Consider the following 22,806-nt stretch of genomic DNA (forward strand, 5'->3'; position numbering starts at 1 on the left):
AGAAGACCAGTTGAGGGGGTAGGGCGAGGTAGAGCGCAATCGTGGGCGAGTGGGTGAGTGGGGAGAGATGGTGGTGGTCGGTGGTCAGCCAGCAATTTGCGCGCCGACGGCACTTATGCAACGTTCCCGGCTTTTCCCGTTCCGCGCCGAGCTTGTCCACGTTGCTTCCACACGCCCCCGAGTCTTTTTTTTATTTATAAACCAATGCATCTATATCCCACGCGGCATAAGGCCAGTGGCGGCTGAAGAAAAGACGAGAATGTAGCCCCATATACTATGTAGCACATTAAGGGTTCCGTTAAGGCCCGGACTACCAGCCTAGCTAAAGCAGGCAATTGGAGGACCCTCGTATATCCAGCCAAAGTCACTCAAACAGAAAGTCTATTAGCTCCCGCACAACCCGCACATTCACACTGTTCCCTATCAGCCGGTACTGGCTCTTCCTCGACACCCTCTCTGGCCACTGAAATACCCCTTCCCCGCCATCCTTGCAGCTCTCGAAGTAAAACAGCCGCAACAGCTCCTTGGGCGAGAAATAACGGAGCCGCAGCGGATGCAGAAGCGTAACCGCTCCTGGAATTTCCGCCGCCTGGGCGCGCAAGAACGAGTCAAACGTCGCCGTGGTCTACATAATAAGCGGGCCCAGATTCATCAGCGTTCGAGGCTTATGAAAATTTGTTCTTACATCAAGGGCTTCGTTCTCCTGCAAAACCGATCCCGCCCGCTCAACGAGCTGGGTATAGCCTAACACACGCATGTACATTGAGAGCGTATGACGTGTAGAGTCAATCCAAAATTCGATGAATACACTGTTCACATATAACCCACGCACCTCGCGTGAAACAGCACGTTCTGCGTGCTGACGGCACCACGATGTCGAACAACCGGCCCCACTTCTCCAGCACCTTGTCTGGTATCGCGTGCTGGTGCCGTTGGTCCTCGAGCTCCTCTGCATCGTCGATGTCCAAATAGCTCCCCACGTCATCGACGGGGTTCTCCACGCCTTCGGGCGCGCCGTTTCGGGGATCCACCCAGTCTGCACCGCGCCCGGGAATATGCCGCCATACGCGATCGCGCTCAGGCTCGCCGTCCGCAGGGAACTTGAATGTCAGTGGTGCCATTTTGGCGAGCAGGTAATACCGGAGGCGCGAGTTCGGGATGCCGAGCTGCAATGGCGTCAAGAGCAGCTCGAGCGTGGCGTATCCGAGGCCCTTGAGCGTTTGTAGTAGCACTTGCCTCGTGCTCGACGTCTGAGGTGAGGACGGCGCATCTCAGCAAATCAGAAACAAAGCCTATGGATGTCGGCAGCACCTCGAATCCTGCGACGTTCTCGATGAGCAGGTAGTGCGGGTGGGCACCGGACGCGACGAGCGGCGGTAGCACATTCTCTACGAGGTGCAAGAAAGACCGCGCGCGGGGGTCCGCCGCGCCCTTCGCGAGGGGGTTCAGTACCGTATACGGCTGGCAGGACGGCGACAGCAACCATAGATCAGCTGCGTACCGCGCCAGCTCGGCCGCCCCCAGTGTCGAGATATCGACCTGTTCAGAAGCAGAGAGACGATGTGTCAGGATATTCGGATGTAGAGATCAGGATCATCAGAAGCGGCGGTGACAAATGCAAATTAGACAGCTCATTGTTGGTCCATGATGGTCCCAAATAAAAGGTCCAAAATAGCCGATTCAACTGAATAGAAAATATATCATATACTGCACCTTTTGGACGACATCCGCACCGCGGTTCGCGCTGTAGACTTGGCAGGCAGTCTGGTCCCAGTCAAAGGCGCGCACGACCTTTCCCCGAATGGTGCTCCGTTCCAGCGCAAGATGGAGCCCGCCTAGAACGCAACGTAGAAAAAATGTCAGTGCCGTGGACTTTGGAATAGTCGAGAAGCGAGCTCGCGGACGTGCCTATGCCGCTGTAGAACTCGAGGGCGCGGATCTCGTCATGTTGCTGCATGGCCAGGGAGGTCAACAGGAGCTGACGGCGATCAAAAACGAGGAGGTCCGCTGTTAATTGGTCCGCCTCCCACGGCTATCCCGAAGGTCCACGGACTGGGCTGAAACCAGGGCTTGTATTAGTGAGATCTCGTTCACCTTGACTTCGATATAAACACCCTCTCTGTCCTCCTTCTCCTCCTCCTCCTCCTCCTCCTCCTCCTCCTCCTCCTCCTCCTCGCTTGCCACCGCTGCTCTTTCCTCCTCCCCGGCTGCTTGCTCACCCCAAAACACTACCTGCACCGACTCCGACGCGCAAGCTTATCACTGAGCACGTTCATCCGCGACACCCCCGCTCATGTCTGCGCCCATGACGTCCCAATCTCAATCCAACCCCTTATCCTCCCCATTCTCGTTCTGCAAAACACCAGCTATGCATATCGATACAGACACTCGCTCTGACCCCTCAAACGCCCTCTCCGAGTCGCTGCAGAATAGCAGTCAGCCCAGCGGTCTTGAGACCGTGTCGACGCCCGAGTGAGTTGGATCTCTTTGGGCATACATCTGCCAAGCTCATCGATTCTGTCGTGCGCGGATGGACGGGTTGTACAGAGCACATCTCGATGGCTCGCGGCAGGTGTTCGGTCTAAACAGAGTGGCCCATTTACCCACCCCTTTAAGGTGAGTCTGCGTCTTTTCTCGAGCCCATCGTCATATCGGTCAGGGAGCACTCTGTCTACTTTCTACAATGCGAGAATTAGAAGACGGGTTGTATGTGAGCCCGGATGAAGCCGACCGAAGCCCGTTCCCATTAGTGAACAACTCGGGGATCCCGTCGCATCCCAATGCTGATTCATTCTCGTCTCCTCAGCCCGAACAACCTCGCCCCATACATGAACGGCAATCAGCACTCCCCGACACACCAGCCGTACGTCTATTATTTCAATCTCGACCGTCTCGCCCGGTCTCATCTTCCAGACTGCCCAGGATGCTGCCCTCCGCACTTTCGTCCTCGTCCGCTGGCCAGTTCTCGCGGCCACATTTTGACCCGTCGTCCGCTTCACAATCAGGCCAGATGATCACGCCCGACTCAAGGTATGTCAATGATTATCTCCTATCGAAGATCTACCCCGAATCAAACCACTCATAGCCCTATGTCCTCGCGAAAGCGAATAAACACCTTGTCTATGAATCCTACGCCCGCAAACTTGTGAGTACCTCTGATCTCGTCTTGCTCATTCGCACGGTGTTACAAGGAGATATGCAAGAGCTCGCATTACGTTTAAGCAACATGCTAACTGCACGTTTGTCCCCAGAATACGTTCATCGTCCCCCAAAACTCCCCAACTGCCCCTCGGGTTAGCAGCCAAGTTTCTTTTTAGCGATGACGCCGTGCTTACATGACCACACTCTCAGCAGCACCAACGGCAGCAGTGCCATCAAGACGGATCTATCTATATCTCTCCAAGAACCGTTCTCTCAAAATCGAGACCCCGTCTCGCCACCCCATTCTCACTCCCGATTGTCTTCTCCATTCACTCCTCGACCAGCCCCCACGGAGAGCTCGACCATCCAAGTCCCGAATACTCCTCCATTCCCGTCTCGAATCACCGCAACCGATCTTTCCGACCGCCCCCCAGGCGGTGAGATCGACCGCATCCGCGCTGAGCATGCGCGCGCGCTTGCCGCCCAGATGCGCGAGTCCGAAGCACGCCGTCCAGAGTACCTCCGCCGCGCTAGACGCACACTCCCGCCTGCGGACGCCGCTGCTGCCTCTTCTGCTGATCCCGGGCTCGGGATCACCGAGACGCCGGTGCGCGGGCGGCGCCTAGAGCTGTGGGGCATCCACGAGACGAGCGAGGAGAGCTTCGAAGAGCGGCTGATGGCGGGCGGGTACAGCGGATACGGGAGCACAGGCAGTCCGTCGGCGGCTGCGATGTCTGTCGAGCCGCCGCGAACGCCGCAGCGTGTGTCGGCGTCCCGCGCGCTCGAGTGGGCAAATTTCGTCACGCCAGGCCCCCCGGGGTCTTCTTCTGCGATCCCGGCCGAGGCCGAGGCTGCGGAAGGGGATAGTAGCGACAAAGCGCTGCGGAAGCGGAGGCGGCTGGAGGCGTTCGAGCGGGAGGACGGCGCACGGAAGCGCACGCTGCATCCTGTGGAGGTGGAGGGGAAGGGTCGCGTGCTGCTGGATATGACTGCAGAGGAGCTGCCGGAGCTGATAGAGGACTTGGGCCACTCTCCGACGCGCAGACGAGGCGGGCGGAGGAAGCGGAGGGGCGCGCAGGCGGGAAGCGGAAAGATGCGTGGGAAGGGGAGGTGGAAGGAAGAGGCACGAGAGACAGAGCGGGATGCGCTCGCGCCAGATTGGCCGGATTCGGAGTTTCCGTGGTATCTGCGGACGTTCGAGCGGCGGGAGCGGGAACAGCTAGAGCACGCGGAGCGGATGAAGACGATCGCGCGCTTCTTTGAGACGGGGAGTGACGAAGACGAGAGCGAGGAGGAAAAGGAGGAGGCGATGGTTGTGGACGAAGGCGGGCGGAAGCTCGTGTTCAATCCATGCGACCCTGCCGATGCCCGCGCGGTGCTTCTCTCGAAGAGGTGCGTGCGCGCTCTGGCGAGCGGCCGCCAACTGGGCATGGACGTACACACTCCGGAAGATGAGGTGGTCTGTGTCTGCCACGGTCGTGACGATGGTCGCGAGCTGGTCCAGTGCGACGAGTGCAGGACGTGGTACCATCTCGAATGCATCGGCGTCAAAGACATCTCCGAGCTCGGCCAGGAAGAGGACCCGTGGTTCTGCCACCGATGTGTGGCCGAGCGCCTTCGCGCCGACGACTATGGCCCTGTCGACCCGACCATGATCCTGATGACGACCGTCGATCCGTCGGTGGCGGCGCGGAGGCACGCGTACGACCCGCTTTTTTACCAGGGCGCGCTGACAGACTCTCCCATCGTTTCGTGGGCCCCATCGCGCCCGCCTACCACGCCCACGAACAACCGCGACGGCACCGAGCTCTCTACGCGCTCCTCGTGGGGCGACAGCTCCCGCCACGGTCCGTCCACGCCGCGCACATCGACGCACCGGGTCCAGATTTACACGACCCCGGACGCGATCGACCCGTTTCAGCCGCACGACTCGCCGTTTGACCCGACGTCGACGCCCTCGCGCGGGATCCGCTTCGGCGCGCCGTTCGCGACGCCAAAAGGCGGCAGCGCGCTGTGGGCCGGGCGCATACCCACCACCGGCCCGTTCTCGACGCCGTCGAAACCCCTCTTCCCGCGCCGTCTCCACGCGCCGTCGAGCGCCGCGAACGCTTTGTACGATGACACGAGCAGCGGCTTCCAGCCGTCGTCGAGCCCGACGGCGGGCCTGCCCGCTTGGGACGACACGCCCGTCGACAGGACAGACCCGCGGCCGATCGCTATGCTGCCCCGCCGATCCGCCGAGTCCCCGTTGATGGGGCGGGGCATCCCGAAGCGTCCCGAGCTGGAGGATTCGCCGCTGTTGCTCGCGACGCAGCGGAGGTAGGTTGTGTTGTGGAGGGCTGCATGTATGCTACGATTTAGGTCAGTCTAATTGTCGTGAACGTGAGCCTGCGCTGACAAGTGGCCTTCACTTAGATTGTTCCAGTCTCTTTCACCCGTGCCTCGCTTCAGGATGTTATTGAACCCCCGCGTACTACCAAGGGAGTGGTGTATCCTTCTCCTTCCTCTATCCAGGTTTTGCGAGGCTCGTGTGAATCCCATCAACTTCGAGTCCGCGATGTAGTTCCGTCTCACGCGTTTCCTGATGTCTCCGTAGTACCAATGCGATATTCTGTATCAGTGAGCAAGCTAGTGGTAGTCGGTCGCGCGGCGCGCCTCTTGTATTGGAATGTACGGCCTAGATCGATATCTCCTGGTCTACGCATTATCGGCCAAAACGCTTGACTGGCCCGCTACGAGATCCAAGACTGCAGACGAGCTTCGGACGCGCGCCACCGACGAACAATGGCCAGTGTCATAGCGGTCGGGCAACAACCGGGGGATCTTGTCTTGGATCGTTCCGAGTCGCTCTGCTGTGCTCGCCGCTCGAGTTGCAAACGCGTCGATCGTCTATGCCATCCTGAATGCGTTGTCCGGCATCACCTGCGCGACGCTCGATGAGACCCCCACGCAGACCATCCCGATTGTATCCAGCATCAGCGCAGTCTGTTACGGCGATCCGTACTGTGATGCACACAGATTGAACTTCATGCTCCTGATTGTCCTCCAGGGCGGAGCAACGCCGAGAATACGACCATGATCAACAGCGAGACGCCCTTCAGCTATTCCCTCTCTCCGAGCGAATTTTCTATCGTCGGTGCTCAGAACCGTGTGCGACAAAAACTTCGAAGCCACGCTCCGGTGTGCATGTTGTGTTACCAACAAATACATAGAACAGCCGTGCAAGCGAGCGAGCATCATACCCGACCGAGCCTACCTCCTTCATACAAACGGGCCTGTCGACACTCAGTCACTCAATTCTTCATCGACCGAAGCTGGTTCGGAGGCGGAGTCGGATACGTAGGGAGATGAGGATGGTCCTTAGTCTATGTAATGTCTAGCATAGGGTTCTGTTACCCTGATCAGACAATAAACTGGATTCAATAATAAAATACATAGAACAGCCTACATAATGACACAAGCGTGAAGACCCATCTTCACCTCAAATATCGAATACTCAGCGATGGATCGGCACGACTCGACTTACCTCACATCTTCCTCGCCACGAACTCAGACCAAACAGTACACCCGCCTTCCTCCCTCAACCCGTCGATAATCTCCTCGAGCAGCGCATCCCTCCCTTCTTCCGTGGTGATCCTCGTGCCCCTCGGCGCCTCCAGCACGCCCCGCTCGAACGCAGCCTGGATCAGAGACCCAAACAGGATCTCCGAGCCGCTCAGAGTGAACTCTTCCTCGCTCGCGAGGGAGCCGCCGTCCGCGCCCTTGTGATGCCTGCAGAGTCTGCCGAGCGGCGAGATGTACGATCGGCAGACGGGCGTCTCGAACGAGGCGGCCTCGAGGAGGGAGGCCAGGTGCAGCGTGATGCTGCGGTCCCATACGAGAGCGCGTCACTCGTCAGGAACGGAGGAATAAAGCTCGGGCTCACTACGGCATGAGTCCCCTCGAGAGGCCGAATGTGGCCCAGAAGGTGTTCAGCTTGTGCCGCCAGGTCGTGCCGTCCATACACTCTTCGGCATCCCGCTCGAGGCTCCGGACCGCAGGAGGAGGACATGCCTCCGTGTACACCATCGCGTCCATTTCCGAGAGGATCAGCGTCCCGCCCGGCTCTGTACCACGGCGGCCGTCATCACCTCAACCCTACAGCCTACGCACGTGCACGCGCGGACTCACTCAGCAAGTCCCGATAGCTCCCCAGCGCCGCGCGCCATCCGTCCGCAGTCAGCGCGCCGACGAGCAGGCTCGCGTGCACGAGGTCGCACGTCCCCAGCAGCGCCGCGGGGAACGCCTGCGTCGCGTCCTGCTCGAACACCGTGATGCCGAGCGCGTCGGTGGCCTGCCGCGGCGGGAACTTCGCGAGCGAGAGGTCGCACGCATACAGGCGCACCGAGGCATTCGCGAGGCGCGGCTGGATCTCAAGCTGGCGCGCGAGGTCGAGCGTCCATGCGCAGGTGCCCGCGCCGACGTCCAGCACGGTCGACAGGCGGGAGAGGTCGACGGTGGGCGGGACGGGGGACGTGCGTCCGAAGACCCGTTTCATCATGGCGTATTGGCGTTCCAGCCTATGTGGCGGTCGTGGGGGCGCGGGCGACCGCACCGTTGAGATGTGTTTTGCAAAGTGGTAGGGCGAGAAGTATGTGGTGCCCACCGTGCTTCCTCCGTTGCACCCTCTCGAACGACATAGTCGGAAGCTTTGCTTGGCACAGAAGACATAGGTCAAATGGGGGTGGTTGGACGAGTCTCTTTAGATGATAGTGGAAGGAAACGAGTGCCGTGCGATACATTGGTGCACGAGGTTATATAGTGCTATCCTTGGACAGGCAGTGGGAAATCAGCTGTCCAACCCTGTACAAAGACAACCAGTCGCCAAATCTTCTCAGCACCGCGCATGCGATACAACATTTGAATCGACAAGCAGGCGATAGTTTGCGGAAGTCTTCTATGGCTGGCGCGTGTTTGTATATGTTTTGTGCCAGCCGCCAATGGGGAGGGCTTGGGATTGCTCGAGGATGAAGGTTCAAAATGCTCTTTCATCACGTCATTTATTTGCCATACGTTTTCTCATATGTTTTCCGTTATTTTATCATAGTAATAGTCATTCCCTTGCCCTCGACACGGTGGTGGGTAGGAGCCTGCGCAGAACGCTGATATTGCTAACATTTGTCAGCTTTCTACACAAATAGCCAACATAAGTGGGAGATTGCCATCCAACATCTTGATTAGAAACAAACTGGACGATGTTGTCCGACAATGCCCTTCTTATGCGATGCAAGATGTTCTACCATTGCGACCCTTTCCTCGACCTCTTTCCATTCTTCAAGTGGACTCCCACCTTTAAGAGCATTGAGGACCCTATATCAAATGTGACTTCAGTATCGGAACAATTGATTTCTTCAGAGACGTACTTTTTCAACATCGCGTACGTTGCAAAATTCACAACCACCTCTCCAGCTACCTTCGAAATCTTGGAAACTTCACCTAACGCAGCCTGAATTGGCCCTTCCATCGCGTGAGCAAGCCACGCTGCAAAGTACGCCGCGGCACCGGTGCCAAGTGCGTTACGCAGGGACTCGTACAAGAACCGCCCGATGGTAGCTTCCTCGAATTGCGCTTTCAAGCGAGGATCATGGACAAGATAACCAGCTAGAGCCATTTCGGCTAGGATTCCGATAGGCGTCGCAAGACCCGCTCTTATCATTGCACCAATCGGTCCTCCCAGACATGTACCAATAGTAATGCCGACCATAACCGTGGTAGAGTTGGCACAGTAGGCGATAGCACGAGCGGCATGGTCCTACATCAATATCAGGATCTCCGATACGCCCCAAAAAGTCCTCCCGCAAAAAGACCATGAGACACACCTCATTTCCAGCTGCAAATTGCAGAGCAGCGACGATGAATCCCACCACCGGCAGTTTTTCGAAGAATGAAGCGAAAAACCCGTCACGGTCAAACCATCCATCACTGCGATAGTTAATAACCATGCATCACCTTGAGGCTGCGAGATGCGTGACTTACTGTTTCACAAATACCAAGCCCCCATAGTGGTTCACTATACATATGGACAAGTCGACTTCTGCTTGTTTATATTGACTGTCCCAGCCCCTCAACTCGGCACGTAAGGTGATTGATTTAGTGGTGAGGTGAAGCGAAAGATTGCGGGCGGTATAGACGAAAGATTTGTCGCCTGATTTGAACTCTCCATTCGAATTCCCGTAATGATCGTTAAGATCAATCTCGGACGCGTGCATCTTCCCGTCCATACCAAGGCATAATCCCTTCAGTCGAGTTCCATCAAGAAGCAGGCAGGAAGACGACAGGAGAAGCGAGTCACGTCTATTCAGGACAGTGATCAGTAGGTTACGACAAGACCATCTGAGTCGGAAACGGACGACTTACGGCTTTTTAAACCGAAGTTGACCATCGATGTTCTGAATGCAAACATTGAGATCGAGAGTGGCTTGTAACCTCTTCGAATCCTGGCGGATAAGAGATGCAGTGATGATGGTGCCGACCAAGCGTACAGATTCAGCAGACCGGGAGAAATTCGTCCCACTCATGTTAAAAGAGCCATCGATGTTTCCGAGATGCCTATCGAGATCAATAGTGGATGGAACCCAGAAGCCTTGGAGGTTGCGACAGTGGGCCTTTAGTATGCTGCCTTCGAGTATGATTGTGCGAGAAGTCAACGAAAACGCCATTGCTAAAATGTAGGAGTATAAGTGGACCAGAACAGTCACAAAGACGACGACAGACCAATGTCGAATTTGGGGAGGTAAGAGGCAAGCAGTAAGAGGTCGCAGCGCAGCGTGCTTCAAGTGCGGCTAGATTCCAGCATTATATATATTCGAGAAATCAGTCTGCGGAAATACTGCGCCCTATATCTGGTTAGCTTCGAGTTTCCAAAGGACTTTAGTAATGCAGAACAACCTGACCAAGTAATGCTTCTGTGTCCAATTTGTTAAGGAGTGACAACGCGAATCGGGATCGGAAGCAAACGCTGGAATAAGTATGTCCGATCTCAACCTTAGAAGAACGAGGGATGGAATCAAAGGCCATATAACCTTCTTGACGTCAAGGAAACTCCATAGAAGTTCATCGATGAACCTGAGGCCAGAGGCCTGAGGAGACAATATAATTTTGGCTTTTAGACAGCGAACTTTGTGTCACTGCGAATATAGGCACCAATCAAAGGGTGTGTATATTTGGCATATCAGCCGAGATAAGCACACCGAAGCTTCGCTAAGGCCTGCGAGCATCGAGTCAGACGAGAGGCCTGTGTATGCAAAAACGCCGTCTCCAAACTCACCATCGATAGGGTCTGCGCCACTTGACACAGTAGATTGAGCGGCGAGCTGTCTTCCGATTCATTGACCCTAGCCATAGGTTCAGCGGGCAGTACTCCCGTCGTTTCTGGCAGCATAAGGGAAAACAAGGCCCCTATGTCCACAACTAGGGGGACCAAAAGCAGCTTGCCACGCGGCGTGTCAAAGATGGGTTTGTTTACTATTCGCTGGTGCAAAGTTGCCACTTGGGGCCCCAGATTCGGGACTATCTGACCCAGTCGGATGGTCGGCGAGAGTCGACAATGAGATTTGTCTCTTTTGCTGCGTTGGCAAATGCTTATCAGCGAATTTTCTAGAGTGCATGCGATGCGTCCACCTTCTTCTCCTCAACGCCAGATTTTCGACCTCACTTGTTTTATTGATATCTTTCATTGCACACCTCGCCGAGTCTCTAGAATCAAAACTGAGGGCTTAAACGCGATACCGAACCCGCCCAGCCGCACGTCAGAATTCGCTCGTCACATCCGCGCAGCAGCCAAGCAAGCCGAGTTCGCACTCAGTGCATGCGAGCATTCTCCGGGGCGTTTCTGACGCTATCAGGATATTGCCGGTGCGAAACGGGCAGGACAATACGAAATGCAACCCGGTCACGGTGAGCCGGGCAAACAAGGCGAGCACGCAACGTTCAAGACTTCAACTATGAGAGCAGAGTGGAGAAGCGTCAACATACCAATATCGACAGTCTTTGAAGAGCTGATGTTATTATCTTCCATAGAAATAGAGGCCGATGAACCATCAGTATGTCTTGGTTGGAGGGATAGGGAGTACACGGAGGTGAGCGAAAAGATCAGGCCAACCGAGATAACAAACATACCTAGATGCTTTCCTGCTCCTCGGGCCTCCCAATATCCTTCTTAAAGGTCACACTTCCACAGTCCTTACGCATCCGGACAGTCGTTCTGACTGGGATGAGGGGTTGCTTTTGATGTGGATCACTACGCTGCACCTACACACTCAAACGCAGACGTCGCGGATGCAGAGGGAGCGCGTGCTGAGGGTACGGGAGGGGAATGCGTGTCATCGATACAACCAATGAGAGCACTAGAGGAGCGTGCGGAAGCAGATGCAGTGAAGACACTGAATGTACTCTGAATGTTGTTGCCAGAAACTCAGACGGAAGTACAGAATGTTCAGTCTCCGAAAGCCTCGTCGCATGATCTTATCTTATCTCCACACGCCTCTCAACCACACCATGTTCGTCTGCCCTCCCTGCACACCCCGCCCGTCCCGCACTCACGCCCTGCCGACTCCTCACACAGGCCGCCCAAGGGTGGATCAAGGCGAAAAGCCGTCGTCCCGTCGACGAGCAACGAGGGATCCGCGACGCCCCAAGCACCCGTGCGTACTCCCTCCGCCCCGCGCCCGCGCGCTCACCCCCAGCCCCGATACGCAGACGCTCTCGGTGCAGCTGTCCTACCTCAGCAGCCCGCGCCCGTTCAAGAACCCGGGCTACGCGAAGAACGTGAACAGGCGCGCAAAGAACGTGAAGACGATGCTCGGGCAGGAGCGCGAGCGCGAGCGCCAGGAGCGGGAGCGCAGGCGGCTGCAGCGGGAGCAGGCGATGGACGTCGACGGCGAGGGCGGCGCCGGCCCGCCGGACGCGGATGCGCTTGCGGACGAAGACCTCCCATCGTGTACGTCGTCGCCTGTTCTCGTTCGCCGTCGTTGCCGTGTGCGTCTGATGCGTGGGCTCTTAGACCTGTCCATCGAGGCGCCACCCTCCGTGCTGCCCCAGAAGCACTACTGCGACATCACCGGCCTCGAGGCAAGTCCCGTCCCGCTTCTGCTCTTCGCCTGGGTCGCTGATGCTCCACAGGCTCCCTACACCGACCCCGTGACCGGGCTGCGATACCACGACAAAAGCATCTACGAGCTGATCAAGGGCCTGGTGCGTCCTCGATCTCGCGTGCGCGCCGCACTCGCTTGGCAGACCTGACCCGCCGACAGTCCTCCAGCGCCGCGAAGAACTACCTCTCTGCGCGCGGCGTGAACCCGATCGTCAAATGAGGGGCCCGCCGCGTTTGTGCGTGCGTGCAGTTTGCCAGCTTCGTTTTCCGCTCTGCTCTCTTCTGTGTATGTGGTATGTGGCGCGCGCGCTTGCTTTTCTGTACTATCACCTGCGACTCCATGTGCAATCTCACTGTTGTCTGCTTCCGATCTCGGTGGCTCTGAACGAGTATGTACGACGTCATCACGAACTTATAGATCTCGGAGGACACGAGACGTAGACATCGCTGGCAACGATCTTAGCATAACATGCCGTCGTGCGTTGCCCGGTGAACCTGAATGAAAGAGAGACTTGGTTCCACACTCCCTGTTCGCACAGGGAAACGAGAGCGAGAGTGCTTCGAGTACCGACGCACCGGCCGCGGTGGCCCGATGTGGAAGCGGCGGTGCCCAGCGGGGCGGCGGTATCATGCTTGGACGCGACGCGCCGGTGCAGGCCCCATCTCTCCCGCCAACTGGTTACTGTCCTTACGAGTCCCCCGCCCGCGACCAGCGCCGCGCACATGCCGCAGCCAGACCTCCGCTCCTTTTTCCGCTCCTTATGGCTCCGCGCCGCCTCCCTCCTGCCCTCCCCGCCCGAGCCCCCCGCAGACGCACACGCAGACGCACACGCCCGGAACCCGCGCCAACCGCACACCGCGGCCGTCCCTCCCGCCGCTGACGCCGCCGCCGCCGCCGCCGCACCCAACGCGGCGCGCACAGCGGAGAACGGCACGCGCAAGCGCCCAGGCCTCGCGCGCGACCTGCGGCACAAGTCCAAGTCCCAGCCGAACATGCGCAAGTTCACCTTCAAGGCCCGCTTCTCGTCCTCGTCCACCGCCCTGCACAAGGCCCCCGCCGCGCAGCCCGAGCCCGAGCCCGTCCCGCCGGACTCACGCTTCCTCGTGGTGCCCCCGCCGACGGGGCACACGACCGGCGGGCGCGAACCGGCGAGCGAGCGCGGCAGACCGCCGTCCCCGCGACTCGTTCCCCCGCCCGCGTCCCGCTTCAGCCAGCGCCTATCCGGCGGCTCACTCTCCCTCTTCCCGCCTCTGTCCTCTTCCGCGCCGACGCCCGCCCTCTCGTACACCACCAACACGCCCTCGACCGTCTCGCTCGCCTTCTCGCCCGAAACACCGCTCGATCCGAGCACCCCGTACCCAGACGCGAACGACCTATACGCCATCGCCGAGCTCGTCACGGCCACCACGTCCGACGCCGACCTCGGCGCGCTCGCCCAACGGCGCGGCTTCCGCGGCGCACGCCTCTTCACCGCCGCCGACCCCCTCCGCACGCTCTCCACCGCTCTCAGCCCCCGCTCACCCCTCTTCGCCGGCGCCCCCGCCCTCCGCCGCATCTCTGACGCCGTCTGGGGCCCGCACGCCCCCTCCGCCACCGCCGCAGCCGCAGCCGCAGCCGCTGCGCACCAGGGCGCCCGCACGGCCCCCGACCCGTTCGCGACGCACGGCGAGTCGTACTATACCGCGCGCGCCGAGCCCGGCCCGTTCGCGGACATCTACGACCTGGCGGCGTACGCGCGCGCGCGCCACAGGCGCCGCAGGACGGGCGAGACGCGGACGCCGCGCGCCAAGGCGGGCAAGTCGCGCGTGAACGTGTACGTCGTGTCGATGTACGACGCGCGCGCGCCGTCGCCGAGCCGCAGGAAGTCCAATGCGGACGCGGCGGCGGTGGCGGCGGCGACGACGAGGCACGCGTCCGTCGCTTGCCCCGCGCGCACCGCGTCCGTTGCGTCCCTCCCCGCGCGCGCGAAGAGCAAGGCCGCGCCGGGGACGGGAGTCGCGCGCGCGAGCGTCGCGGCGATCGCGGAGGCGGAGGAGCTGCTGGACAAGGAGTACCTGCGGTCGCTCGCGCGCGCGTTTTTCACGCCCGAGTCGTCGCCGCGGACGTCGGTGGCGTCGCTGTGCACCGAGCGGCGGCAGTCAAAGGGGCTGCGGCCGCTGGTGCTGCCGCAGCAGCTCGGGCTCGCCGGCGCGGGCGGGGGGGACGCGCCGTGTGTGAGCGAGCCGAGAAACGAGTCTGCGCTGCGGAGGAGCCTGCAGGAGAGGAGGCGGTCAGGGCCGACGGCGACGATGACGACGACGACGACGACGACGACTACGATAGTGGAGAGGGGTGGAGAGTCGCCTGCATTGGGTTATGAGTGGGACGAGAGCATGGAGAGCGAGGTGATGCGCCTGGGCTGGTGAGAGGCGCCGATATCTACGTACAAGCTTGAGACTGGGACGCATCATGGCATTATATACACGGATCTTCAGGAACTTGCGAACGATGGCGGCTAGCCGCGGCCCTTGACATGAGTAGCCTGAGAATTATAGCCTAGAATGAAAGTTGCTCTTGAGTCATAGGCAAGGAGCCGGCGGTGTTCGTCGATACCGCATCGTGTTCAGCGGGGGGTTCTGTCTGGGGGAACGCGTACCCTTGACTTCTGGCACGAGCGCCGCGCAGAGTCGATGCTAACCTTGCTCACGCGGCGCCATGGATTGACTTTCCCTGGTCGATGCAGGTCGGTCGACAAGTCTTGATCGACGTCGGCGCGTCGCGCTCCAGTTTCTCACGGTCGAACTGTGGTGGGACTTGCGGGTGTAAAATAAATAAATAAGTGATGGTCGCAACGGCCTTGGCGTCCCCGACGCTCGTTAAACGATTTCCATCGACGCTTCCTCGCCAACGCTCACGACGATGACCGACTACGGCCGCCAGCCCATCCAGCATCTCCAGCACTCCTCCCCACTCGATTCTCTCGTCCGCCGCACCTCCTCACGGCGCAGACCACCAGCCTCGCTCTCAGCCAATTCTCGACTTGGCGAATCGTCATCACACGCTGAAGCCGCAGTGATAGACCACGATGCAGCCTACACGGCACAGACCAGCACCCCTCCGCGCAGGCGTCAGGGAAGACCCCCCTCCTCGCCGCTGCTGCACACCCAGTTCCGGAGCTCCACCGCGACCACCGCAACCACCCTCGACCTGCTGAACAAATCGTCGTCCTCGATAGCCGGCGACGACAGCCAGGACATCTACTACAACGACGCCGACAGCATCTACTCGAGCGCGACCGTCTCGCCCCAGTACCGCGCCGGCATGCACCCGACCCCGCCCCGCTCTGCGGACTCCCGCTATAACCCCGAGCCGTCTGCGGGGCGTGCTGCGCACCAGGGCAGACAGCCAGGCGACCCCTTCGTCGGCATCCCGTCGATGTACACCGACTACCGCCCCTCGCTCGACGGCTACCGCCCTGCCGAGACACGCCCGCAGGAGCAGGAGCAGGAGTACGGCCGCCCCCGGCGCAGCAGCGACAGTCAGCACGTCGACCCCTTCGCGTTCACCGGCATGCCCCAGGCAGACAGCTCCAGGTCCGTCCCGACCGTCGTCATATCCTCCGCAGACACCAGCGACACGCGCTCCCTGGCCGCGTCCTACGTCACCCCCTCGCTTTCCTCGAGCGGCCGCACGCCGTCTGCCCTCCCGTACGGCGTCAACTACTCGCGGCCCGTCCGTCCGTCCTCGGACGATAACAAGCGCATGGTGCTGGAGCGCAACGGGTACCGGACGCCCCCGACGACGGGCGCGTCTGGCGCCCGCACATTCCAGTCTATGCAGGCTGCGCCTCCTTTGGATCCCCATTCCGCAAGCCGGAGCGGCCCCACGCCGTTGTCGCGCGTGCGCTCGCCGCTCGCATCGCCCTCTCCTACTGCGGGCCCTCAAGAACCCTCATTTGCGGCCCCCACCTCGCGCTCCCCCTCTCCAAGATCACCCCTCTCCGAACCAGCACCCACGAGCCCGCTCTCCCCAGCATCGACCAACTTCTCCCTCACCCAGACCATCACCCTCTCCCGCGACCCGCCACCGCCTCCAACCTCCCCCACCGGGAGTCTCTACTCTTCCTACTCGTACTATCAGCTCGAGACCCCCGTCCCCTCCCCGACAACCGACACGCTCCGCGTCCCCGGCGCGCCCCCAGCCCCGCCCGCGCCCTCCCCCCCGCGCACGGCGCTCGCGCCCGCGCCAAATACGGTCAACCCGCGCACGGCCGAGGACTACCTCCAGCTCGGGATCCAGCACCACGAAGCAAACCGGCTCGCCGAATCCGCTGCGTGCTTCGAGCAGAGCGCGACGCTGCCGGGCGGGAGCGGCGTCGGGATGCTCATGTGGGGGCTCGCGCTGCGCCACGGCTGGGGGTGCGCGAAGAACGAGCGGCAGGGGTTCGCGTGGCTGCGCCGCGCGGCGGAGAGCGCGGTCGACGACCTCGAGCGCGCGCGCCAGGGCATGGACACCACCGCCATCCGCTCCGAGCTCGTGCTCGCGATCTACGAGGTCGGGCAGTGCTTCTTCCAGGGCTGGGGCGTGAAGAAGGACCAGAAGATGGCCGTGGTGCGTCCCGTCCCTTCCGTCTGCCTATCCGTCCGTCCGTCCGTCCGTGCGCGCACGGGGGCTCATTCACCTCTTTTGACGTGCGTGCGTGCGTGCGTGCAGAGCTACTTTCAGGTCGCGGCGAAGCTCGGGGACGCGGACGCCCAGCAGGAGCTCGCGTTCTGCCTCGCGAACGGCAAGGGCTGCAAGAAGGACCGCAAGGAGGCCGCCAAGTGGTACCGCGACGCGGTACGTTGCTTTTCTCTCCCCGCTCCGCGATCCCGTGCGTTCTCACCGCGCGCATGCAGGTCGCCCAGGGCGCGAGCGACGTCGGGCTGGCGTGGATATACAAGGAAAAGTTCAAGTAGCGGCGGCGGCGGCGGCGGCGGTCGGATTCGCATACTGCACGTTTGTTTACCCCCTCTCTCGGGGCTGTGATTTGGTCTCGCTGTCTCGTCTGCACACACGTCTCTTGATACCCCATCTTGCTCTGCGCTCGTTCCTACCTTATTTTGGAGATTTATTGGTTGAAGAACGCTCCGCGCGAGGCGGGCAAAGTAGTAGTATAATAACAGCGTAGGAAGCGTGTAGATTAACGAGGCGGCTTGGCGCGCGCTACGCGATGTACTTGCCCTTGCTCTTGACCTCCGCGTATGGGTCCGGCCTCGGCAGGTGCCCGAAGCGCGGCTGGGGCACCTCTGCGAGACGCGCAAAAGAAGAGATCGTGAGCGCGCGGACGCCGCGAGGGAGAGGGAGCGGCGACACTCACTGAGCACCTGGTCCCACACGCGCGCGGCCTCCTCGTCCCACACCGCGCGCCACATGTGCGCGGCGCCGCCCTCGAGCTGGAGTCCGTGCGTCTGCGCGAACTCGCGCACGTTGAACCCGCGGCGCTCGAGCTGCGGGACGCGGATGCGCTCGGTCGGGGACGCCTGTGGGAGGAAGAGCAGGACGTAGCGGTGGTAGGGCGTGCCCTGCGCGGGGTGCGGCGGGACATAGGGCGTGTGCGTGGCCGTCAGCGGGAGGGGCGTCGGCGCGCCGCTGGAGAGGCTGATGTTCGGGCTGGGAGGGTGTCAGTGGGCACGGGGGAAGGTGGATGGCGGGGCGTACTGGAGCCAGTGGAGGTAGGTCGTGAACGACCGGGTTTCCTCGTCCGGGACATCTGTGAGAAGAGTGTATGAGCGGGGAGTGCGGGAGAGGGGGAGATGCGCCTGACCTGGGTCGACTAGCATCATAGTGTACAGTCTCTCGTCTGTGTGGAATACGGTTGTGTAGAGCCGCGGCGCCTTCTTGGTCTATGGACGCACAAACGTGAGCTGCGATGGACGGGTGTGGGGCGGGGCGCGCACCTGCTCGTTGTGCAGGAAGATACCGGGCTCGATGGCTACGTAGCGCCGCTTGACACGCGTGCGGAGGTACACGCTCTCGGGCGGGGGCTCGGGGAACGTGATGCGGAGGTCAAATCCGGGGCGGAGGTCTGGAATCAGATCGGGGACGACGTTCATCTGGTGAATACGCTCCATCTGACAGCCCCAAGTGTGAGAACACAACTCGATCGGCAAAAGCAACAAGCCAAAAAAAACGAACCAAAAGATCGAGCGCGCCGTCCTCCCTCCACCTCTTCTCGACGAGGTGCCTGTAGACGGGCTTCTTCAAGTCCGCTGCACGTCATCAGGGCGAAAGCTCGCAGCTGCAGCAGAGGCGGCACGGCGACTCACCCATTCCGTTCGCGGCCTTCCACCTGACCCACGGGAGGTTCACCTCGGACATGATCTCAAGTGTCTCCAGGCGCGCGCGCGCGTCTTGCGCCTCGTCGGCCGGGACGCTGCCGCCGTCGAGGGTCGCCGCGAGCGCCTGGGCCTCGTGCTTGATGCTGCGCGAGTCGACGGCAATGTAGCGCAGCGCCTCGTCGTACGCGGGAAGCACGCCCGGCGCGACGGGGCGGCACCAATCGCGCGGTCGCTCGAGGGTGATGGAGGGACGCTGCCTGGCGTATTTTTTGCGGGGCCGTCTTCGCTTTTTCGCGGAGGCGGTCGCGTCTGCGTCTGAGGGTGAGCTGCTGGGTGCGGCTGGCGGGGGGGTTGGCTGCTGGGCAGCGGCTGCGGTGGTGTTGAAGCGTATCAGCGGGCCGTTGAGCGTTCGCAGTCGGCGGAGCGCAGCGAACATGGTGCAGCCGTGACGAGGAGGAGGAAGAGAGTCTGCCAGCCAGTCCCGCACGCCGCTTGCGCCCGGCATCTTCCGGGCCCGCCTCGACGAGCTGCCGCCACTCTTCAGTCCCTCTTCCCTCGCCCACTCTCTTAGAATCGACCTCTTAATCAGGATGTCTGGGGTTGCTCGGAATCAGGCACCGCGTCCTGCAAGGCCAGTAGGTCGTTACTGGAAGGGTAAAGCTCCCAAGGGAGCGGCAGAGCTACCTTCATCCGACGATGAGGACGCGGAAGAGCAGGAGGTCCAGGAGGAGGAGGATGTCCCTATGTCTGGTGAGCAGTTTCTCGGAAGGGATATCGATGACGAGGGCGCGATCGCCACGAGAAAGCCGGTGACCAAGATGAGCGTCGCGTTGCGGGACGTGAACATCTCAAAGGAGGGAAAGGTGCTTCTTGGCGGGCGAGAGGAGGTCAGGAAGACAGAGGGAGAGGACGATGAAGAGGATGAGGAAGAGAATGAGGATGAAGACGAGGATGAGGATGAGGATGGTACGCAAACGGATGGAAGCTCGTCACAAGAATCGGAGGAAGAGGCACCTAAAGTACAGTTCCGACCTGTCTTTGTGCCGAAGTATGTCTCATCATATTTCCATGATATGTACACTTAGATTCCATATTTCTCATAGACGCGGTCGTGTCACAGTCTCTGAGAAAGAGGCCATAGCTCTCGACAGCGAAGAGGCCACAAAGAAAAAAGAGCTGGAGGCAGAAGAGCGTCGAAAACAGAGCCATGATATGGTCGCAGATAGTATTCGTCGGGAATTAGCTGAAAGTGCGCCCTACTGTTTCTGACACTGTCGACTATCTCATAACAGCGCGTGCTCTCATGGCAGAGCAAAAAGAAGACGAGGTTCCCGAAGTCGACGATACGGACGGGCTCGATCCGGTGGCGGAGTTCGAGGCATGGCGTCTGCGTGAGCTTGCGCGGATCAAGCGAGACAAGGAGGCGGAGGTGGCGCGTGAGCTGGAGCGCGAGGAGATTGAGCGTCGACGTGCAATGCCGGAGGAGCAGCGGATGAAGGAGGATCTAGAGCGCGCGCAGAAGCTGCGGGACGAGAAGCCCAAAGGCCAGCAGGTATTTCTACAGAAATATTGGCACAAGGGTGCTTTCCATCAGGTGCGTTCTCTGCCCAGTCTTCCACTCCTGGGTTTGAACACAGCAATGTGCTTCGCGGGCATTTGGGTCCTAGGATCAAGAAATATTGAAGCGTCATGACTTCACTGAGAAAACAGAGTCGACAGTTGACGTGTCGGCACTCCCATCAGTCATGCAGGTGAAGAACTTCGGGAAGCGTGGGCGGACAAAGTACACGCATCTGTTGGACCAGGATACCACAGCAGGGAATGGGGGATTTGGTGGTGCTGGATCCGTCAAAGTCGGCGGAAAAGGCACGGAAGGGAACGGATGCTTTCTTTGCGGAGGGCCGCATCTCAAGAAAGGTAACGTAGTTTGTTCGCGCGCGCTTCTTGACGCTCATTGGCACTTGTGTTTTAGATTGCCCGCAAAATACTGGACTGCCCCCGGGACGGCCTGGAACGGGCGCGAATGCTGCTACACTGACGAACGCTAAGGGCGGAAGGGGGGATAGCAATAGATATGACGGGAGGGGGCAGGGTTGGAGAGGCGACAACAAGGGGAGGTCGCCCAGAAGAGAACAGGCCAGAGATGGTGAGGACATCGACAGGCGATGGAAGGAGAAGCGAAGATCGCGTTCACGGTCTAGAGAGCTAGGTGTGGTACATGAACGAGAGAAGCGGCAGAGGGTGGATTGATTTCTTTGTCTGTCATTGTATTTGTGAGGTTTGGGTCTGTATTTTATGTTCTGCTACCCTCTTTTCTTCAGCGGTACTCCTCCCTTGTCTATTCACTTCGTCAACCACCGTCGTGAGTGCCTTTTCAAGTTGAATTGGACAGTGCTCCCTCTCATTTGTCACACTAGCTTGTCGAGTCGTCAATCCAGCTGCTGCGCTCGAGCTCAGGCGCTCAAACGCTCAAACGCAAGCGAACGTGATCTTCCTGATCCCCGCACCACCTCGTCGTCGTTGTTCTGAAAATTCAATCAGGAAGTGGACCATCTCATTTGGAGATTTGTCGCACGAGCTCACCGAATGTGGATACGAGGCGCGTATCGTGCACCATCTTTTACCACCAGGTTTCACCTGATATTTAGTTCAGTTTCGAGCGTCTACTGTACGATCTGAGTCTCTCAATGAATTTCCTCATACTTATTGGTATGTCAAACCTTTGCACTCAGTATGAGAGTCTGAAATGCTGATACGGCTTTCAGGACTGTGCTATCTACAGGTTCTCATTTTGTGCTCTTTCATTCCACATGGAACAAATAACGAACACATCTATGCTAGTGTACATATAACACTGCAATCAAGCGCACATGGCCATAAATCCATATCTCGGCTTGAAAATCGCGTATGTCAATGAACTCAGGACAGTATAAACATATTTTGAATTGTAAGCACGGCTCACCTCACAACCAAAGCTTCTTCAAATCACAGCTGTCGTTTTCGAAGGCGAATCTTAAGCGCGCTATCAGGACGAACAACTGAGATAGATTTCGCCGATGACGCCGCAGGAGGGGAAGACTTCGGATGCATGTCGATGTCATACAGATGGAAACACATGATCAGAAACATCTTGATCATGTGTTGAGCAAAAGTTCGTCCTTTGCACTACAACGAAGTCAGTCGCGCCGCACATAACATGGAATGAGCTTGAACACCGACCATATACATGCCCCCTCCCCAAGGAACCAGAGTTTTCATACCATTGTGTTCCCCGTACCCTTTGATGTTCGTGAAGCGATCCGCTTTGAAACTTTCAGGATCAGGGAAATAGTCCGAATCGAGATGCATGCCGCGAACGTCCACTAACACGCCTTCCCCTTTGTAGATGCGGTACTCCTGCCCGTTTCCTCCGATGATCGTGGTGTCGTGCAGTACCTGTCGCACGGTGCTAGGAAGAATGGACAAGCGCAGCGTCTCCTTCACCACGGAGTCGAGAAGGGCAAAGTCGGGATCATCGAGGACGCTGGGATCGGCTGTGAGCAATGAATGGAAATCCGAGAGTTTGAATGTTGATTCCAAATACTCCAGCTAATTCCACCTCTACGCATATCAGCCAGACTTTGAAGCATCATGTAGGCGGCCATGAGGAAAAATATCGCTGTGCGGAATCAACACCAAGATAAAAATCATCAAGACTGTGAATGGACTCACTAGCCGCTATCAAACATGGGATCCTGTTCAAGTGAAATTTTATTTAGAAGAAGAAAACGGGAAAAGGATGTGCACAGATTCAAGGGATTACTTGACTAACCATGATGCCAGTGTGAAGTGAGTAGGGGCAGTTGCCAGGCAGCCAGGCAAAGGAACACCGGGTGGAGCAACGAATGCGGTTTCCTGTGTCACCAAGCCGATCTTGAAGGAAATGTAAAACTCAGTCTTCACGAAGAGTGAGCTTCTTCGAATGTATATTCAAGACTGAAAGGTACGTACTACAAATTCGACTGCGGATACAGTTAGTTGGATGAGTTGACAGTAAGAAGATATCAATCATATCAATGCTTACTGGTAAGGATTGCAATCAAAATTGCCAATACTATCGAATAATGAGTCAGGGAGGTGTGTGATTCGAAGAATTTACTAGTTCCCACTTGCCTCTGAAACTTTGTCCAAAAAGGGCATAAAGTCGGAGGACCAAGATTGCATTGATTGCAGTGGTAAAGAGAATTGCACCCCCC

The 22,806-nt window shown here is 59.0% G+C and overlaps 11 protein-coding genes across 11 annotated transcripts; 6 read left to right on the top strand and 5 right to left on the bottom strand.

The window, feature by feature from the left end:
• Positions 1–364: 364 nt before the first annotated feature.
• On the bottom strand, positions 365–1,866 carry HETIRDRAFT_306746 (uncharacterized protein; the record flags this gene model as incomplete). Its single annotated transcript, XM_009543386.1, has 6 exons — positions 365–589; positions 686–744; positions 833–938; positions 1,032–1,250; positions 1,312–1,539; positions 1,714–1,866. Coding segments are annotated over 6 exons (990 nt in total), but the record flags the coding sequence as incomplete, so codon positions are not given.
• Positions 1,867–2,368: 502 nt separating this feature from the next.
• On the top strand, positions 2,369–5,464 carry HETIRDRAFT_448239 (uncharacterized protein; the record flags this gene model as incomplete). Its single annotated transcript, XM_009543387.1, has 6 exons — positions 2,369–2,472; positions 2,548–2,616; positions 2,807–2,863; positions 2,923–3,030; positions 3,252–3,293; positions 3,352–5,464. The coding sequence occupies 6 exons, from the start codon at positions 2,369–2,371 to the stop codon at positions 5,462–5,464; spliced, it is 2,493 nt and encodes an 830-aa protein (XP_009541682.1).
• Positions 5,465–6,668: 1,204 nt separating this feature from the next.
• Positions 6,669–7,851, bottom strand: HETIRDRAFT_424471 (uncharacterized protein; the record flags this gene model as incomplete). The annotated part of the gene is made up of 4 exons (XM_009543388.1): positions 6,669–7,005; positions 7,067–7,247; positions 7,312–7,700; positions 7,736–7,851. 4 exons carry the CDS (start codon positions 7,849–7,851, stop codon positions 6,669–6,671), a joined length of 1,023 nt encoding a protein of 340 aa, XP_009541683.1.
• An 844-nt stretch (positions 7,852–8,695) lies between these two features.
• Positions 8,696–9,839, bottom strand: HETIRDRAFT_245866 (uncharacterized protein; the record flags this gene model as incomplete). The annotated part of the gene is made up of 4 exons (XM_009543389.1): positions 8,696–8,932; positions 9,000–9,102; positions 9,157–9,474; positions 9,538–9,839. Coding segments are annotated over 4 exons (960 nt in total), but the record flags the coding sequence as incomplete, so codon positions are not given.
• A 2,074-nt stretch (positions 9,840–11,913) lies between these two features.
• Positions 11,914–12,491, top strand: HETIRDRAFT_18299 (uncharacterized protein; the record flags this gene model as incomplete). The annotated part of the gene is made up of 4 exons (XM_009541963.2): positions 11,914–12,051; positions 12,196–12,258; positions 12,301–12,372; positions 12,432–12,491. Coding segments are annotated over 4 exons (333 nt in total), but the record flags the coding sequence as incomplete, so codon positions are not given.
• Positions 12,492–12,770: 279 nt separating this feature from the next.
• On the top strand, positions 12,771–14,677 carry HETIRDRAFT_448242 (uncharacterized protein; the record flags this gene model as incomplete). The annotated part of the gene is made up of 2 exons (XM_009543390.1): positions 12,771–12,877; positions 12,928–14,677. 2 exons carry the CDS (start codon positions 12,771–12,773, stop codon positions 14,675–14,677), a joined length of 1,857 nt encoding a protein of 618 aa, XP_009541685.1.
• A 1,927-nt stretch (positions 14,678–16,604) lies between these two features.
• On the top strand, positions 16,605–17,209 carry HETIRDRAFT_305255 (uncharacterized protein; the record flags this gene model as incomplete). Its single annotated transcript, XM_009543391.1, has 3 exons — positions 16,605–16,862; positions 16,965–17,090; positions 17,150–17,209. Coding segments are annotated over 3 exons (444 nt in total), but the record flags the coding sequence as incomplete, so codon positions are not given.
• A 133-nt stretch (positions 17,210–17,342) lies between these two features.
• HETIRDRAFT_470036 (uncharacterized protein) lies at positions 17,343–19,007 on the bottom strand (the record flags this gene model as incomplete). The annotated part of the gene is made up of 7 exons (XM_009543392.1): positions 17,343–17,539; positions 17,611–17,903; positions 17,952–18,003; positions 18,058–18,136; positions 18,191–18,364; positions 18,429–18,477; positions 18,583–19,007. The coding sequence occupies 7 exons, from the start codon at positions 19,005–19,007 to the stop codon at positions 17,457–17,459; spliced, it is 1,155 nt and encodes a 384-aa protein (XP_009541687.1). The 3' UTR covers positions 17,343–17,456.
• Positions 19,008–19,161: 154 nt separating this feature from the next.
• Positions 19,162–20,821, top strand: HETIRDRAFT_305267 (uncharacterized protein; the record flags this gene model as incomplete). Its single annotated transcript, XM_009543393.1, has 5 exons — positions 19,162–19,619; positions 19,675–19,820; positions 19,882–20,165; positions 20,239–20,488; positions 20,544–20,821. The coding sequence occupies 5 exons, from the start codon at positions 19,162–19,164 to the stop codon at positions 20,819–20,821; spliced, it is 1,416 nt and encodes a 471-aa protein (XP_009541688.1).
• A 45-nt stretch (positions 20,822–20,866) lies between these two features.
• HETIRDRAFT_306695 (uncharacterized protein) lies at positions 20,867–21,212 on the top strand (the record flags this gene model as incomplete). The annotated part of the gene is made up of 2 exons (XM_009543394.1): positions 20,867–20,933; positions 20,989–21,212. The coding sequence occupies 2 exons, from the start codon at positions 20,867–20,869 to the stop codon at positions 21,210–21,212; spliced, it is 291 nt and encodes a 96-aa protein (XP_009541689.1).
• A 344-nt stretch (positions 21,213–21,556) lies between these two features.
• Positions 21,557–22,215, bottom strand: cpm115 (cytochrome P450 monooxygenase 115; the record flags this gene model as incomplete). Its single annotated transcript, XM_009543395.1, has 3 exons — positions 21,557–21,736; positions 21,791–22,104; positions 22,176–22,215. 3 exons carry the CDS (start codon positions 22,213–22,215, stop codon positions 21,557–21,559), a joined length of 534 nt encoding a protein of 177 aa, XP_009541690.1.
• Between the last annotated feature and the right edge of the window lie 591 nt (positions 22,216–22,806).

Source organism: Heterobasidion irregulare (assembly GCF_000320585.1).
Source record: "Heterobasidion irregulare TC 32-1 unplaced genomic scaffold scaffold_01, whole genome shotgun sequence".
In the NCBI taxonomy this organism is placed as follows: Eukaryota; Fungi; Basidiomycota; class Agaricomycetes; order Russulales; family Bondarzewiaceae; genus Heterobasidion; species Heterobasidion irregulare.